This window comes from Heptranchias perlo, chromosome 7 (genome assembly GCF_035084215.1).
Source record: "Heptranchias perlo isolate sHepPer1 chromosome 7, sHepPer1.hap1, whole genome shotgun sequence".
Classification (NCBI taxonomy): domain Eukaryota; kingdom Metazoa; phylum Chordata; class Chondrichthyes; order Hexanchiformes; family Hexanchidae; genus Heptranchias; species Heptranchias perlo.
The window spans coordinates 15,703,400-15,719,846 of NC_090331.1; the positions used below are offsets into that span (position 1 = coordinate 15,703,400).

At 41.9% G+C, this 16,447-nt stretch overlaps 1 protein-coding gene across 1 annotated transcript in view; it reads right to left on the minus strand.

The window, feature by feature from the left end:
* The window catches only part of LOC137323447 (contactin-associated protein-like 5), a 590,554-nt gene that overhangs the window by 397,817 nt on the left and 176,290 nt on the right, over positions 1-16,447 (minus strand). Inside the window, exon 5 of the mRNA XM_067986921.1 lies at positions 1,933-2,136. Within this exon, the coding sequence (XP_067843022.1) occupies positions 1,933-2,136 (204 nt within the window). The remainder of the gene's footprint in view (positions 1-1,932; positions 2,137-16,447) is intronic.

Sequence of the window (16,447 nt, forward strand, 5' to 3'; positions counted from 1 at the left end):
ATGCTGACTCACCTGCAGTACATTTTCTAACCCTTCCCTCCAGACTGCACGTTCGTTCCCGAACAAGTCCCTTGCCATCTACAAGTTTTTTGTAGATGATTGCATTGAGATCCTGGCTTTCATTGAAACATGGCTTATGGGTGACGACACCTTGCCCCTTACCTACGTCTCACTACCTGGCTATATTTTCTACCACATGCCCCACCCAAACTGCTGTGGTTACAGTATGGGCCTCATTACCAAGTCACACCTTGGTCTCTTCCATCTCACTTCCTTCAAACACATTACCTTGTTCGATCTCTTTCGTCTCTCCTTTAAAATCTTCATTGTCAACCACTCCACCAGACCTCACCACAAGTTTCTCACCAAGATATCCTGCCTCTCTTCGTCCTTCAGCCTCTGCACCAAACAACTCCTCATCCTCGATTATTTCAATCTCCATCTCAGCTACCCTTGTCCTCTCTCCTCTGATTTCACCGTGCTCCTCTCCTACCTAAACCTTTTCCTCCATATAAATCCTCCTACTCATTTTCATGGCCACCCCCTCGTCCTTGCATTCTGCAATGGCATCTCTACTCCCATGGTCTCGATCAATGACGAGGCCATCTCCAACTATTTCCTTGTATTTCCCACCCACATTCCCCAAGTGATATAAAACTGCACTTGCAAAGCCAACTGCCTGGCCTTTGGTTTTCCATTCATCACAATACTTCTGCAGTCATTGATTGCATGGTAACTTTCTCACTATCATCTTTCATACCCTTGTCCCCAGCAAAATATTTATTCTCTCCCATCCCAATCATTACCCCAGTATGGCCCCAACTTCATTCCTTTTTGTCCAAGAGGTGCAAGTCTGAGGGTATCTAGAGCACAACTGGCTTGGGCATCCATCACCACAGCTGACTGGACCATATAGTGATATTGGGCCTCAATCTGCAAAAATTGTCCACTATTCCATGATCATCCTGTAAACAAAGATAACCCACAGCTTCTTTTCTCCACTGCCAACCATCTCCTTAAAACCTCTCCCCTGCCCCCTTTAATCACACCTCCAAAAACAAGTTTGAGGTGCTCATGGATTTTTTTGTCAATAAGATTGAATCCATCTGTTCAGCTGCCTCTGCTGCTTTTCTCTTTCCTCTTGTGCATCAAGCTAAACCTTCAGCAAGGCTCTCCCATTTTAGCCTGAACCTGCATCTCTCTCTAATGTTTCTCTTATCTCTCTTCATATACTGTCTGAGTTCATTTTGTCCATGAGGCCCAACTTTGACCCCATTCACACTAAACTGCTGACCACTCAACATCTGTCCCTAGCTCCCATGCTAGCTAACATTGTAAATGGTTCCCTTTCCTCAGATACTGTCCACATCTCGTTCAAAACTACCATCACTCGCTCTTCAAAAAATTACAGCCTCGTTTCCTCAGTCCTTGAAAACGCTTGTACCATCATCAACCTCCCTTTCCTCTCTAAAATCATTGAACATTTAGTCCCCGCCCAGATCCATGCACATCTTTCCCACAATTCCAGGTTTTAATCTCTCCAATCATGTTTACACTCCGATAACAGCACTGAATGTAACCAAAGTCAATAATGACATCCTCAGTGACCGTGTACATGCTGTATTCTCCCTCCTCACCCTGCTCGAATTCTCTGAATCCTTTGACATGGCTAATCATACTCTCCTCCTTTGATGTCAACCTCACTGGCACTGCCCTTGCTTGGTACCACTCTTATCTATCCAATCGTAGCCAGAACATCTCCAGCAAAGGCTGCTCTTCCCACCCCCGCATCGTTACCTCCAGGGTTCCCTAAAGATCTATCCTTGGTCCTTTCCTTTGCTTATCTATATGTTGCCCCTTGCTGACATAATCTGGATGGATTAGTGGGTTATGGGTAACTATTATTGCCAATTTAAGTACTTAAATACTTACCTAAATTGATCTGCAACGAGAGTTTGCCTTTCTTTAGCTCCAGTGTGATGTAATCTCCCCGTTGTCCCTCGCCATGCAACATAACTCCATCACTTTGCATCGTCTTGAACTTCAAAGAAATGATGTCTTTGACTGTGCTCATGCTCTTTTGATTGAATCTGTAAAGTAGGGAACTTCTGCCATCAAAGTCAGCTACATCAGATTCTACAGAGGAAGAAAAAATATGAATGTAAAATTTGTAAAAGTTATTTTTTGTCTTGTGGCACAGCTGAAATGAAGGGGTTGAATTTCCATGTGGCTTCGGCCACTGTGACGTCCGCGGCTGAAGATCCGTGGAAACCCCGGAGAAACAGCGTAAACACCATCTCCAGGATTTCTATGGATCTCCCGCTGAAGTTACCATGGCCAATCAGGAGAAATCCCTACGGTAATTCAACCACTAAGTGCCAAATAAGTGTTAACTTATTTCCGTTGACAGCATACTCACATCTGATTGTAGTGGGATCTAGCCCCCTATGGATTTGAGCACATAATCTAAACTGACACTTCAGCGCACTACTGGGGGAGTGCTGTAATGTGGGAGACGGTGTCTTTCAGGCAAGAAGCTAAACAGTCAGTCTGCTCAATTGGACATAAAAGATCCCACATCACCATTTGAAGGAAAGTAAAAAGTTCTCCTGGTGCCTTGAGCAGTGTTGGATGTTATAACTGGAGAGCCTGGTGGTAAAGGATAGAATACTGGAGCCTGGTCTTCAGTTGTTTCCAAGCCTTTATTCACAGGGATCCCATTACACACCGCACTATAAATGGATGCAAGAGAGCCCCAATTGATACCCACCATCTGAATATAATTAACACTAATTTTTTTTAATATTCATTCATGGGATGTGGGCGTTGCTGGCGAGGCCGGCATTTATTGCCCATCCCTAATTGCCTTTGAGAAGGTGGTGGTGAGCCGCCTTCTTGAACTGCTGCAGTCCATGTGGTGAAGGTTCTCCGACAGTGCGATTAGGGAGGGATTTCCAGGATTTTGACCCAGCGATGATGAAGGAACGGCGATATATTTCCAAGTCGGGATGGTGTGTGACTTGGAGGGGAATGTGCAGGTGGTGTTGTTCCCATGTGCCTGCTGCCCTTGTTCTTCTAGGTGGTAGAGGTCGCGGGGTTGGGAGGTGCTGTCGAAGAAGCCTTGGCGAGTTGCTGCAGTGCATCCCGTGGATGGTACACACTGCAGCCACGGTGCGCCGGTGGTGAAGGGAGTACATGTTTAGGGTGGTGGATGGGGTGCCAATCAAGCGGGCTGCTTTGTCCTGGATGGTGTCGAGCTTCTTGTGTGTTTTTGGAGCTGCACTCATCCAAGCAAGTGGAGAGTATTCCATCACACTCCTGACTTGTGCCTTGTAGATGGTGGAAAGGCTTTGGGGAGTTAGGAGGTGAGTCACTCGCCACAGAATACCCAGCCTCTGACCTGCTCTTGTAGCCACAGTATTTATATGGCTGGTCCAGTTAAGTTTCTGATTGATGTAAATCACATGGATACAATTAATATTGGAGAAGGATGACATGGTCGACCGTGTCAAAGGCTGAAGGGAGGTCAAGGAAGATGAGGAGGGATAATGCACCATGGTTACAGTCATAGAAATATGTCATTTGTGACTTTAGTTAGGGCTCTTTTGGTGCTGTAGCAGGAACAGAAAGAAACCTGTTTGAAGAAATTCAAACTTGGAAATGTAGGGAAGGTGGGCTTGGATTAGGGAAGCGACAATACATTCAGGTACCTTGGAGAGGAAAGTGGGGGTTGAAGATGGGTCAGTAGTTTGTAAGGAGAGAAGAGTTGAGGGTGAGTTTTTTTGAGGAAAGCATGATAACAGCAGTTCTGAAAGAAAGGGGGAGAGTACCTAAGGAGAGGAAATTATTTACAATGTCGACTAGCATGGGGGCCAGGTAAAAAAATGGGGAGGTCAGCAGTGTAGTAGGAATGGGGTCAAGGGAGCAGGAAGTGGCACTCATGAATTAGATGAACTTGGAGAGGAGATAGGAAAGAAATTACAGAGCAATGTAGGGTCAAGGCTATTGCAAAGTAGGTGGATATAAGGAGACCTTTGGGCCCACCTAAGTTGTTAACCGACAGTGGAGACAAAGAAGCAATCTACGAGGAAGGAGAACGCAGGCTTGCGGGGGGAAGCCTCCAGAGATTGAAGGAGCCGATCACTGCTTGATTCTGGGTGTAGACCAGTCCAAACAAAGATTATACGTATTTGGCTACTGAATTTTATAGTAAATTGAGTTAGTAAATCTTGTTAAAACCTGTAGTAGAAATTGGGATTGTGTAGTGAGTATTCATTTTTGTTCTAATAAAGTGATCAAAAATGGGACTATTCTTTGTGTCTGTGGCTAAATTTATCACTCCACTCAGTAGCTTGTTTAAGCCGAACCTCAAAGGGTTAATGAGAAAATCCTACACCAGAATGCCACTGGTAAAGACTAGAATACATGGCATAGGATGAACTATTAAAAAGGACAGGAGACAATACAAAATAACTGACAAAAAATGCTATTGGAAGATACTTCAATATCCATGAGAACTACTAGTTCAGAATGCTCTCCTTTACAAAGACCATTTAACCAAGCAGATGCCTGTAAAGTCTACTTTTAATAATTCTTCTTAGCATTTATAATTCTCTTACCATTTTTGATTGATGAGATATATTTACCTTTATATTTAATATTAACTATAAAAAAGACTCAAAATATAAGATAGTGAACCATGAGTTTTTTTTACCATAGTTTGAATTGTTCATGACATGAGATATTGCCCATGAGCTACAATTTTCATAAAACAAAGTAAATTCCATAAAGGACATTCACCATACGAACAGTGGACTGCTGTTCTCCTTTATTTATATCCTGGAGAAAATTATGCACCAGATGATAAAAAATCTCCCTAGCAACTGCTCTGCCACTAAAGAACAGAAGACTGGAGACTAAATCAATTGAAAATATCACAGCTATGATCAAAGCAGAGCCAATTATTTTCTTGCTTTTGAAAATGCATTGTGTGTTACTGTGCCCTGCATCACCTTAAACCGCATTAACTTTTATTGCTATTTCTTGATCTATTCAAGTTTAAGAAAATATTTTTTTAAATCTGTAACTATAGAAATATGATATGGTAAGAATGGAAATTATATCAAGTTTTTCTATTGAACTTGGCATTTAACGCACGGGCCGTCTCATTGTCACATCATTCACCATTGGATGAATATTGTATCCAGTGGATCTCTGATTTGTATCCTTTGTATATATGCAAGATGGGAAAAAATTAAATCATTGATAATCTTTAAAGGTGTTTCTGATTACTGAATCTTACATACTAGAGGAAAAGGTCACTGTGACTGTTTTTATGGAATGGAAAATCTTATTACATGCCAGTTATGATGAAGGTTCTCACCCAAAATCTATCTTTTTAGTTACCGTTATTTTTCTTGTCGGTGTGCCAGCTTTGACCTTTCTTGCCTGGCCTTCATTACTACAGTGACTTCAGTTGAGCAATACTTCATTGGCTGTGAAGCATTTTGGGATGTCCTACGGCCATTCAAGGTACTATGGAAGTACAAGTTAATTCTTTCCTTCGTTAAAAGTGCTTAGATAGTATGAAATAACTTTGATAGCTTAAAATTTAATGCTGGCTAAGCTACTAATCTCAGGAACTGTCCTTCACCTTTGAAACCTTGATTTAAATCCATTTGGGGAAAGGAGATGAATGTCTCCTCTCACTGACAGCTGTTAAGATTCCAAAAAATAAATGGAGTAGTAGCCAAGTCTGCAATGACCTTCTGTCCGCCTAATCTCCTGGTCTCAGGTCTTCAGAGAGCTAATGGTTTGATATGTGACAATGCAGACAGAGCAAGCACACAAGACAAAATCTGATTAGCTGCAATCCTAAAAGGAGGTTGCATAGCATAATGGCAATTTATAAAAAAGGGGGGAAAAAATCCCTCTTCCTAAGCCACTAATTACATTCAGTACTAACAAGAAAAATGGGTAATTATTCTGACGAGATAAATTCATGGAGTCAGTGACTCAATAAAGATGTAAGGAAAGCTCACCAACAAATGATGTTATTCACCTGACTGATTTTTTCCTCAAAGAAATCAATAGGGACTGTCTATTTACTCAATATTTATTTTACCATGGCAATTTGTATGCTAACCCTGCATAGGTCCTCTTTCAACACACTTCAATACGTGAGGATTATTATTTATTTCCCTTAACATGTCTGTACGCTGACTCGTGAGATTGCATATCAAAGTTTTCGATAAAAACAACAGTGGTTTTTTCACAGAGCTTTGGTAGCAAAATTGTACTATTAACCACATTTTCTGAAAATTATGGAATTGTTGAAATGGTACTGAATGTAAAGATTTAGCCGAATAGCTGCAATAAAAGGAAAGATCACTGCAAGAGACGCACTTTGAATGTAAAATGCATGACTGGAAAAGATCATTGTGGTGCCCCCAGAAATTATCATGCACTCCTTTTTTTACAATCCTCAGTCACATCCCTCACCAAATATCTATCTGGCTCCCTCTTAATTTTTTAACTTTACAGGTGCAATTGGCACCTGCAATTCCCTCCTCTCTTATTTTGTCCACTTTTGTTTCCGATTGCTTGTGATCCCTGTCACCAATTTGATATCATCTGCAATCTTGTCAGCTTTATTTTCATCCTCATTTCCAAGCACAGGGGTAATTTTCACTTCCAGTGGGGGTGGAAAACTGACAGTAGCGGATTGGCTGCCCACTATACACCCCGCTCAATTTAACTCTCCAGTAATGGCAAGGGAAATCGGATGGGGTGTATAATGGGCGGCTGATCTGCTACCGCAAGTTTTCTGCCCCTGCCACGTGTGAAAATTACCCTCAATTCATGTACATTGTAAACAGCAGCAGTAAATACTGGTCCCTGAGACACTCTGATGGTCAGCTCCTTCCACACCAGTGCAGCTCCATTTACAATGATTCCTCTGATTCAGCCAATCTCCATCCACTTCAGAACCCTCACCTCCCCGTTCAATGCCTTTCAACTTTACGTATAACATCCCCTGAGTTCTCCATTTCCACCAAGTCCACTATTTCCTTAACGGATTCCAATAAATTTGTCAAGAATAACTTCCCTCCCAATGGGTTTTGCTCTTATTAATCTTATGATTCATAATTTGTGGCTACACAAAAGGTAGTGGAAATCTGGAACTCTCTCCCTAAAAACCTGTTGAGGCTAGGTCAAATTTCAAAACTGAGATTGATAGGTTTTTGTTAGGCAAGGGTATTAAATGTTAGCTGTGGCTCAGTTGGCTTCAATCTTGGCTCTGAGTTAGAAGATTGTCAGTTCACGTCCCACTGCAGAACATAGGAACAGGGGTAGGCCATTCAGCCCCTCATGCCTGTTCCGCCATTTGATAAGATCCTGGCAGATCTGTGATCTAACTCCATATACGTGCCTTTGGCCCATATCGCTTAATACCTTTGGTTGCCAAAAAGCTATCTATCTCACATTTAAATTTAGCAATCGAGCTAATATCAATTGCCGTTTGCGGAAGAGAGTTCCAAACTTCTACAACACTTTGTGTGTAGAAATGTTTTCTAATCTCGCTCCTGAAAGGTCTGGCTCTAATTTTTAGACTGTGCCCCCTACTCCTAGAATCCCCAACCAGCGGAAATAGTTTCTCTCTATCCACCCTATCTGTTCCCCTTAATATCTTATAAACTTCGATCAGATCACCCCTTAACCTTCGAAACTCCAGAGAATACAACCCCAATTTATGTAATCTCTCCTCGTAACTTAACTCTTGAAGTCCGGGTATCATTCTAGTAAACCTACGCTGCACTCCCTCCAATGCCAATATGTCCTTCCGAAGGTGCGGTGCCCAGAACTGCTCACAGTACTCCAGGTACGGTCTAAGCAGGGTTTTGTACAGCTGCAGCATAACTTCTGCCCCCTTGTACTCTAGTCCTCTAGATATAAAGGCCAGCATTCCATTTGCCGCCTTGATTATTTTCTGCACCTGTTCATGACACTTCAATCATCTATGTACCTGAACCCCTAAGTCCCTTTGGACATCCACTGTTTTTAACTTTTTACCATTTAGAAAGTACCCTGTTCTATCCTTTTTTGATCCAAAGTGGATGACCTCACATTTGTCTACATTGAATTCCATTTGCCACAGTTTTGCCCATTCACCTAATCTATCAATATCCCTTTGTAATTTTATGTTTTCATCTACACTGCTTACAATGCCACCAATCTTTGTGTCATCGGCAAACTTAGATATGAGACTTTCTATGCCTTCATCTAAGTCATTAATAAATATTGTGAATAATTGAGGCCCCAAGACAGATCCCTGCAGGACTCCACTAGTCACATCCTGCCAATGTGAGTACCTACCCATTATCCCTACTCTCTGTCGCCTTTCGCTCAGCCAACTTCCTAATCAAGTCCGTTCTTTTCCCTCGATTCCTTGGACTTCTATCTTAGCTAACAGTCTCTTATGTGGGACCTTATCAAATGCCTTCTGGAAGTCCATATAAATAACATCCATTGACATTCCCCTCTCCACTACTTTAGTCACCTCTTCAAAAAATTCAATCAGGTTTGTCAGGCACGACCTACCTTTCACAAATCCATGCTGGCTCTCTCTGATTAACTGAAAATTCTCGAGGTGTTCAGTCACCCTATCCTTAATTATAGACTCCAGCATTTTCCCCACAACAGATGTTAGGCTAACTGGTCTATAATTCCCCAGTTTCCCTCTCTCTCCTTTCTTAAAAAGTGGAGTGATATGTGCAATTTTCCAATCCAGAGGGACAGTTCCTGAATCTAGAGAACTTTGAAAGATTATAGTTAGGGCATCCGCAACGTGCTCACCTACTTCCTTTAAAACCCTGGGATGGAAACCATCTGGTCCTGGGGATTTGTCACTCTTTAGTGCTATTATTTTCTTCATTACTGTTGCTTTACTTATGTTAATTTTATCGAGCCCCTGTCCCTGATTCAATATAAGTTTTCTTGGGATTTCCGGCATGCTATCCTCTTTTTCGGCTGTAAATACTGATGCAAAGTAATTGTTCAACATGTCCGTCATTTCCCCATTGTCAATGACAATATCCCCACTTTCAGTTTTCGGCCAACACTGCTCCTGACCACCCTCTTTTTCCTAATATAACTATAAAAGTTCTTCGTATTGGTTTTCATATCCCTTGCGAGTTTCTTTTCATACTCTCTTTTTGTAGCTCTTACTATCTGTTTTGTGACCCTTTGTTGATCTTTGTATCTTTCCCATTCGCCAGGATCTGTGCCATTTTTTGGCTTTTTGTATGCCCTCTCCTTATGTCTTATATCGGCCCGTTACCTCTTTAGTTGTCCATGGCTGTTTTTTTTGGCAAGTAGAGTTCTTGCCCCTCAGGGGTATAAACCGATTCTGTATCACGTTAATTGTTTCTTTCAACATTTCCCACTGATCATTAGTCGTTTTACCCATTAACATATTTGCCCAGTTTACTTAAGCACAAAATCTCGGCTCACACTCTATTGCAGTACTGAGGGCGTGCTGCACTGTTGGAGATGCTGTCTTTCAGATGAGATGTTAAACCGAGGCCCTCTCTGCCCTCTCAGATGAGCATAAAAGATCCCATGGCACTATTCAAAGAAAAGCAGGGGTGTTCTCCCTGGTATTGCTGGCCAATATTTATCCCTCAACCAACATTATTAAAAATTATCTGGTCATTATAACGTTGCTGTTTTTGGGACCTTGCTATGTGCCAATTGTCTGCTGTGGTTTCTACATTACAACAGTCACTACACTTCAAAAGTACTTCATTGGCTGTAAAGTGCTTTGAGGCATCCTGAGGTTGTGAAAGGCGCTATATAAATGCAAGTTCTTTGTTTCTTAAGGTTTACGGAACTAAGGCGAGTAGATGGAGTTAAGATACAGATCAGCCATGATCTAATTGAATGGAGGAATAAGCTTGATGGATGAATGGCCTACTACTGTTCCTATATTCCTACTTTATTATTCTCTCCTTCAGGATATCCATTCAATATTGTATCCCTTGGAGCTGGTTGATATGGAAAATGCGGTAGGAGTTGCTTTCCACATGTGGTGGGCAGAACAGTGATCATGCTTTAGTTTTCATTTCATCACGCTGTATCTAATTTGAGAATGCTTGATGTTAACACTCATTGTCCAAAGTGCGAAAAGTGTTCCGTTGCCCAACACTGACAACTTTCATCGTCAATACAAACTTCAGCAATTTTTTAAACATGCCTCAATTTTGTTTTCAGATATCGCAGAAATGAGGGCGGTATAGTTTTGTTGACAGTAGCTGTGAATGATGCCACCATTTGGGCATCTGTAGTTTAGGCAGGAGCAAAGAAATAAACCTCAGATATATTGTATGTGATCTAATTTATGAATGCTGTCATTATTTGGAGAAAGGACGAGTCAGTTAAGAAGTGGATGAAGTGTTATCTGATCTTCAACATGATTTCTCCCAATGACTTCTGGTACCACAGGTAGTTGGAGTAATGTCAACTGCAGCTGTTCCTAGCCATACCACAGCAGGGATTCTATCTCCTGGGGCCGACACAACAACAGTACACTGTCGAATCCTGTTCTTGGTACAACATTACTCCAACCATGTAATCGGAAAATTAAATACCTTTAAAAATGCACCTCTGAGAAATGCTTTCCCAGTCCCACTCACTTGTAATGACTGAAGAAAATGGCCAATCACACATGCTTCTCCCCACAATCTTGCTCCCATCAAGTCCTCTTCCCATTCGCCCTCCTATGACCCAGTCCCCTTTCTACCACACCTCACTTCCATCACAACCCCATAACTCTTCTTCTTTGAATAACCCACTCAACCCTTAGAACCATAGAACCATAGAACCATAGAAAAGACACAGCACAGAAGGGGACCATTCAGCCCATCGTGTCCACACCAGCTCGAAGGACAACCAGGTGCCCATTCTAATCCCACCTTCCAGCACCCAGTCCATAGCCCTGCAGCTTACAGCACTTTAGCTGTAGGTCCAAGTACTTTTTAAAAGAGTTGAGGGTCCCTGCCTCTACCACCAATTCGGGCAGCAAATTCCATACACCCACCACCCTCTGGGTAAAAATGTTTTTCCTCATGTCCCCTCTAATCCTTCCGCCAATCATCTTAAATCTATGTCCTCTAGTTCTTGAACACTCCGCTAGGGGAAACAGATACTTCCTGTCTACTCTATCTAGGCCCCTCAGAATTTTGTACACCTCAATCAAGTCACCCCTCAGCCTCTTCTGCTCCAAGGAAAACAACCCCAGCCTATCCAATCTCTTCTCGTAGCTGCAATTTTCAAGCCCTGGCATCATTCTCGTAAATCTTCTCTGCACTCTCTCCAGAGCAATTACGTCCTTCCTGTAATGTGGTGACCAGAACTGCGCACAATACTCCAGCTGTGGCCTTACCAGCGTTTTATACAGTTCCATCATTACATCCCTGCTTTTGTATTCTATACCTTGGCTAGTAACGGAGATCATTCCGTATGCCTTCTTCACAACCTTATCTACCTGTACTGCCACCTTCAGGGACCTGTGCACATGCACTCCAAAGTCTCTCACTTTCCTCTACCCCTCTCAATATATTCCCGTTTACTGCATATTCCCTTTTACTGTTTGCCCTCCTTAAGTGCATTACCTCACACTTCTCCGGGTTGAACTCCATTTTCCACTTTTCCGCCCACTCCACCAACCCATTGATATCTTCTTGGAGTCTACAGCTATCCTCTTCACTATCAACTACATGGCCAATTTTTGTGTCAACTGCAAATTTGCCAATCATGTCCCCTACATTCAAGTCCAAATCATTAATATATACCACAAACAGCAAGGGACCCAACACTGAGCCCTGTGGCACACCACTGGAAACAGATTTCCATTCACAAAGACATCCATTGATTTTTTTACCCTTTGTTTCCTGTTACTGAGCCAATTTTGGATCCAATTCGCCATATTTCCCTGTATCCAATGGGCTTTTACCTTTCTGTCCAGTCTGCCATATAGGACCTTGTCAAATGCCTTACTAAAATCCATGTAGACAACATCCACTGCACTACCCTCATCAATCCTCCTTGTCACTTCCTCAAAGAATTTAATCAGATTTGTAAGGCATGACTTTCCCTGAACAAATCCATGCTGACTATCCCTGATTAAACCATGCTCTTCCAAGTGACAGTTTATGCTATCTCTCATTATTGATTCTAACAGTTTGCCCACCACCGAGGTAAGGCTGACCAGCCTATAATTGTTCAGTCTTTCCCTCATACCCTTTTTAAATAATGGTAACTACATTTGTAGTCTTTCTGTCCTCCGGTACCTCCCCTGTATCTAGTGAGGATTGGAAAATGACCCTTGTATCAATGACCCTTGTATCAATGCAATGAAAGTAGGGCAGGTTCTACAACGGGCGGGCGATCTGCTCTGACAGGATAATGCACAGGCAACAAAATTGAAAATGATTCCCACTCAATATAAATTTTACCGCAGTAAACGTTTGAAATTTGTCCTCTTGTTTTTGAAAATTATTTGAAGTAAAGACACTGGGCAGAAAGTGCTAGGAGCTAAAAAAAATTACCATCAGTACAGCTGACCGAACAGTACTGATGTATCCTGGGAAATTAGGTACATTGCACATTGTCAGGCTGTAAAATATAAATTCAGCTTTCAGAGTGACATCTTCGAGCAGAAGTATCAAGTCCAAATCCAGGCTTTTCGGGACAGTCTGAGGTCTTCAAGTAGGAACTTTCATGAAGGCATTAAAAGACACAATAGACAATCAATGTTTAAATTGAAACATGTTATTGGGAATTATGTTTTTCTTTTTGAATTTAAAAAATTGGTTAAAACCCTTATTTTGCATTTTTGAAATTTTAGTTCCTGAGAAAAAGCACGACAGGCAAAAGAAAAATCCTGAAATCCTGAAGTTACATTGCGCAATCTCAGGTTAATTTACACCGAGGGTAATTTTGACTGGGGGGTAAAACGGGCAATATCGGCTCGGCCACCCGTTAAACACCTCTCTCCATTTTTTTTTTCCCATTGACTTCATTGGTACAGCACAGGATGCATAAGCTTGGGATCAACACGTGTTTATCCAACTCTGTCTCTCCCCAATTTCAAAAGACTAATTAAAGCCTACTACTTCAACCAGATATTCAGCCAGCTCTGCTAACCTTCTGCCTACTCCTGCCACTTTGTGAAGTGCCTTGGGACGCTTTGCTACCCTCGAGGCAGCAAGGGGTAAAATTCAACTTCGGCAATAACGCAAAACAGAAAGGAAAATCCGGCAGGATGTACACACTTGGAATATTGTGCACTGTTCTAGTCTCCATATTATAAGAAGGATATAGATGTATTGGCAAAGGTGCAAAAAAGATTCACAGAACTGAGAGGATATACTTTTCAGAAAAGGCTGAACAGGCTGGGGCTCTTTTCTCTAGAAAAGAGAAGGGCAGAGGGGTGACCTGATAGAGGTCTTTAAGATAATGAAAGGGTTTGATTGGGTGTACGTAGAGAAAATGTTTTCACTTGTGGGGGAGTCCAAAATACTAGAGGTCATAAATATAAGATAGATGCAAATCCAATAAGATAAGATACAAATCCAATAGAGAATTCAGGAGAAACTTCTTTATCCAAAGAGTGGTAAGAATGTGAAACTCGCTACCACAAGGAGTAGTTGAGGCAAATAGCATAGATCCATACAAAGGGAAGCTAGATAAGCACATGAGGGAGCATAAATGCCGGCATAGACCAGCTGGGCCGAATGGCCTGTTTATGTGCAGTGGATGCGATGTAACAGGTGGTCGATCCACTACCACACAGTTTGTGCCCCGTCTGGAAGTTCAACTTTCCCCTTTATATGAGAGTTGTTGTTGACACTGGGTGCACAAAATGGAAACATGTTCGATTGCCAACCATTGATATTTGGTCAGCACAAAAAAATAATTTAACTTGAGATGAAATGTAAATGTGAAATTCTGAATAGATGTTTTGAATATTATGGGCTAATTTATTTTGTGCTGCCATTCTTTATACACTCTTCCATTGAGGTTGTCAGGAGTTGATTGAACCAATGACATTTACATTATCTTTTCAATTTCAGACATCATGCGTGTGAAATGAAGAGAACATCACTTCTGTAAAACCATTCATTGTGAAGATTGATAATGTTGAACTTTTGCACACTGGGTTTTAATGACTGATTTAATGAATCTCTTCAAGTGTTAAGTTTAGACTATTGGATCAACACTTTATTTAAATCACCAGGGCAACAACCACCTAAAAATTCTGGTTGACAATCTTTCCATTTCTCTGATTATAATCTCCCAGCATTAAAAGAAAACAATGAATACACTATAAACAATGTTCTTTCATACTTTTTTTCCCTGTGGTGTTAATCTGTAATGAGATGATGGTGTTCATGAACTGAGTGTAAGTAACAAGGAAATTCTACCCCTTGGTGCTTATTTCTTAATTAAAGTGAGCAGTTCTGCATGGGAGAAACAAGAGCCATAAAGGACCAATATGATAATGAGATAATCTTTCAGCTGAGAGCTCTGTAATGGGGACAGACTGAACAGGGTCAATTCACCAAACCAGCACGCCCAGCAGCAAACCGCAAATAAAGGGAGGATGAGTCAGAGAATTTGCACTACTAAGGCTGATTTTCCTCTTATTGCATTTATTTGTGAAGGATCACCTTTGTATAATTCATGGAGGAAAATCAAGCAGGGAGGACCCCACATCTGTAACGGAGCCTGTCTGATTCTTCATCTATTAATTTAAATGGTCGAAAAATTGGACAATTCTGTTATGAGTGTGCTATCCTCATAAGAGGAGGGAAGTAAATTTGAACAGGAGGAGGCTCGGCTTTCCTCTGTGCACTAAACCCAAGTAATCCATCGTGCCTAAGCACAGTAAGAGAGAAATCTGCCTCAAAGTCTTGTAGCCCTATCCCTGGCCTATGCTCACTGACAAGAAGAAACATTTTTGACCCGAAAATCTGCAGCCATTCTGGCAGTAACTTTGGCACAAGCCCGTCAGAACAGCTAGAAACTAGACCCAGTTATGGCAGACCTCAGCCACATGCTGAAGACTTGGTTAGCATTGCGGGACACCACCTTTGTCCACACCTGTCAAAGCCGTCGACCACTCTAAAGCTGTATGGTCAGCACAGCTTTGCTTGGTTAGATCAGGTGTACCAGCCAACCCACCAGCGATTGTGGGGCCCACCTTGGGGTCTAGGCCATGGTCAAGGTCTAGATACCAAAACATGTACAAGCTATATATTTTTGTCTTTTATGTTTGAAGTGTCCTCCTTTGTAAGGCTCGAGGGGCCTATTTCTGATGTTCTTATGTAAGGTCAAAACACTTGTACATCTTTGGCCAGTGGATCACCCAGATACTCCCTTAACCCACTGAATGCATACAAATCATGATACCTCCCCTGACCCCGTGAACTTTAGCACGGAATGGTGCAGCTTAGCACTTGTGTTGAGATGCGCCACCCTACACATTTTCGGGGCCTTTATCTTTTCCCACAAAACCCTGACAACAGTGTTCTATACCTCTTGATTATAAGAGATACTTCGGACTGTCCACTCAGAACAGTGTGTGACTCTCCTTGACCCCAACATTGTCTCCCAATTACTTAGCCCACTAAACCCTATGGATATTGTCAGAGAGAAAAATTTCCTCTCACAAGATGCAAGTCTGAATCGAGGAGGGATGGGTCACAGATAGTGATGGCGTATCATGCATTTAGTAACAACTCTGATCTGTCACATCATTCTTCTCAATCTCTGTTATCAACTTGATGGAAGAATGGACAGAGCTCAGATGTTACAAAGACATTGTTTTATGTTAATTTGCAATCTATTGCCGCTGTTGCTGTTTTAGCAACTATTTTTTGTTTCTTAACCGTGTATTTTATTAGTTTTTGTCACATCTATAGAAAAAATACTATCTTTTAACATTACTGTCTTGACCCCTTTTACAAATAATTCTGAAACCAGCAGTGCATAGCCAATTTTGATGTTTCTCTTAAACAATGATTAACGCCTGCCAAGAAACCATTTACCTGACGAAGGAGGAAGCCTCCGAAAGCTTGTGAATTTAAAATAAAATTGCTGGACTATAACTTGGTGTTGTAAAATTGTTTACAAGAAACCTTTAAGAATTCTTAGTGAAAGTAAGGCCCTGAAATTAGCGGGGAGGCAGGTTGGCAGCATGGGGGGCAATGGGGCGCGTGGCAAACCCGCATGAACCAAGCTTACCGTTTCCGACACGATCGCACGTTGATTGATAGTGGTTAACGTCCTCTCCAGGTTTCATGCCCGGCAGCTAGCCTGATTGACAGGCTGGCTGCCATCAGGAGCCGCAACACCAGGAGAGGGGGGCAGGAAAGAGAGAGAG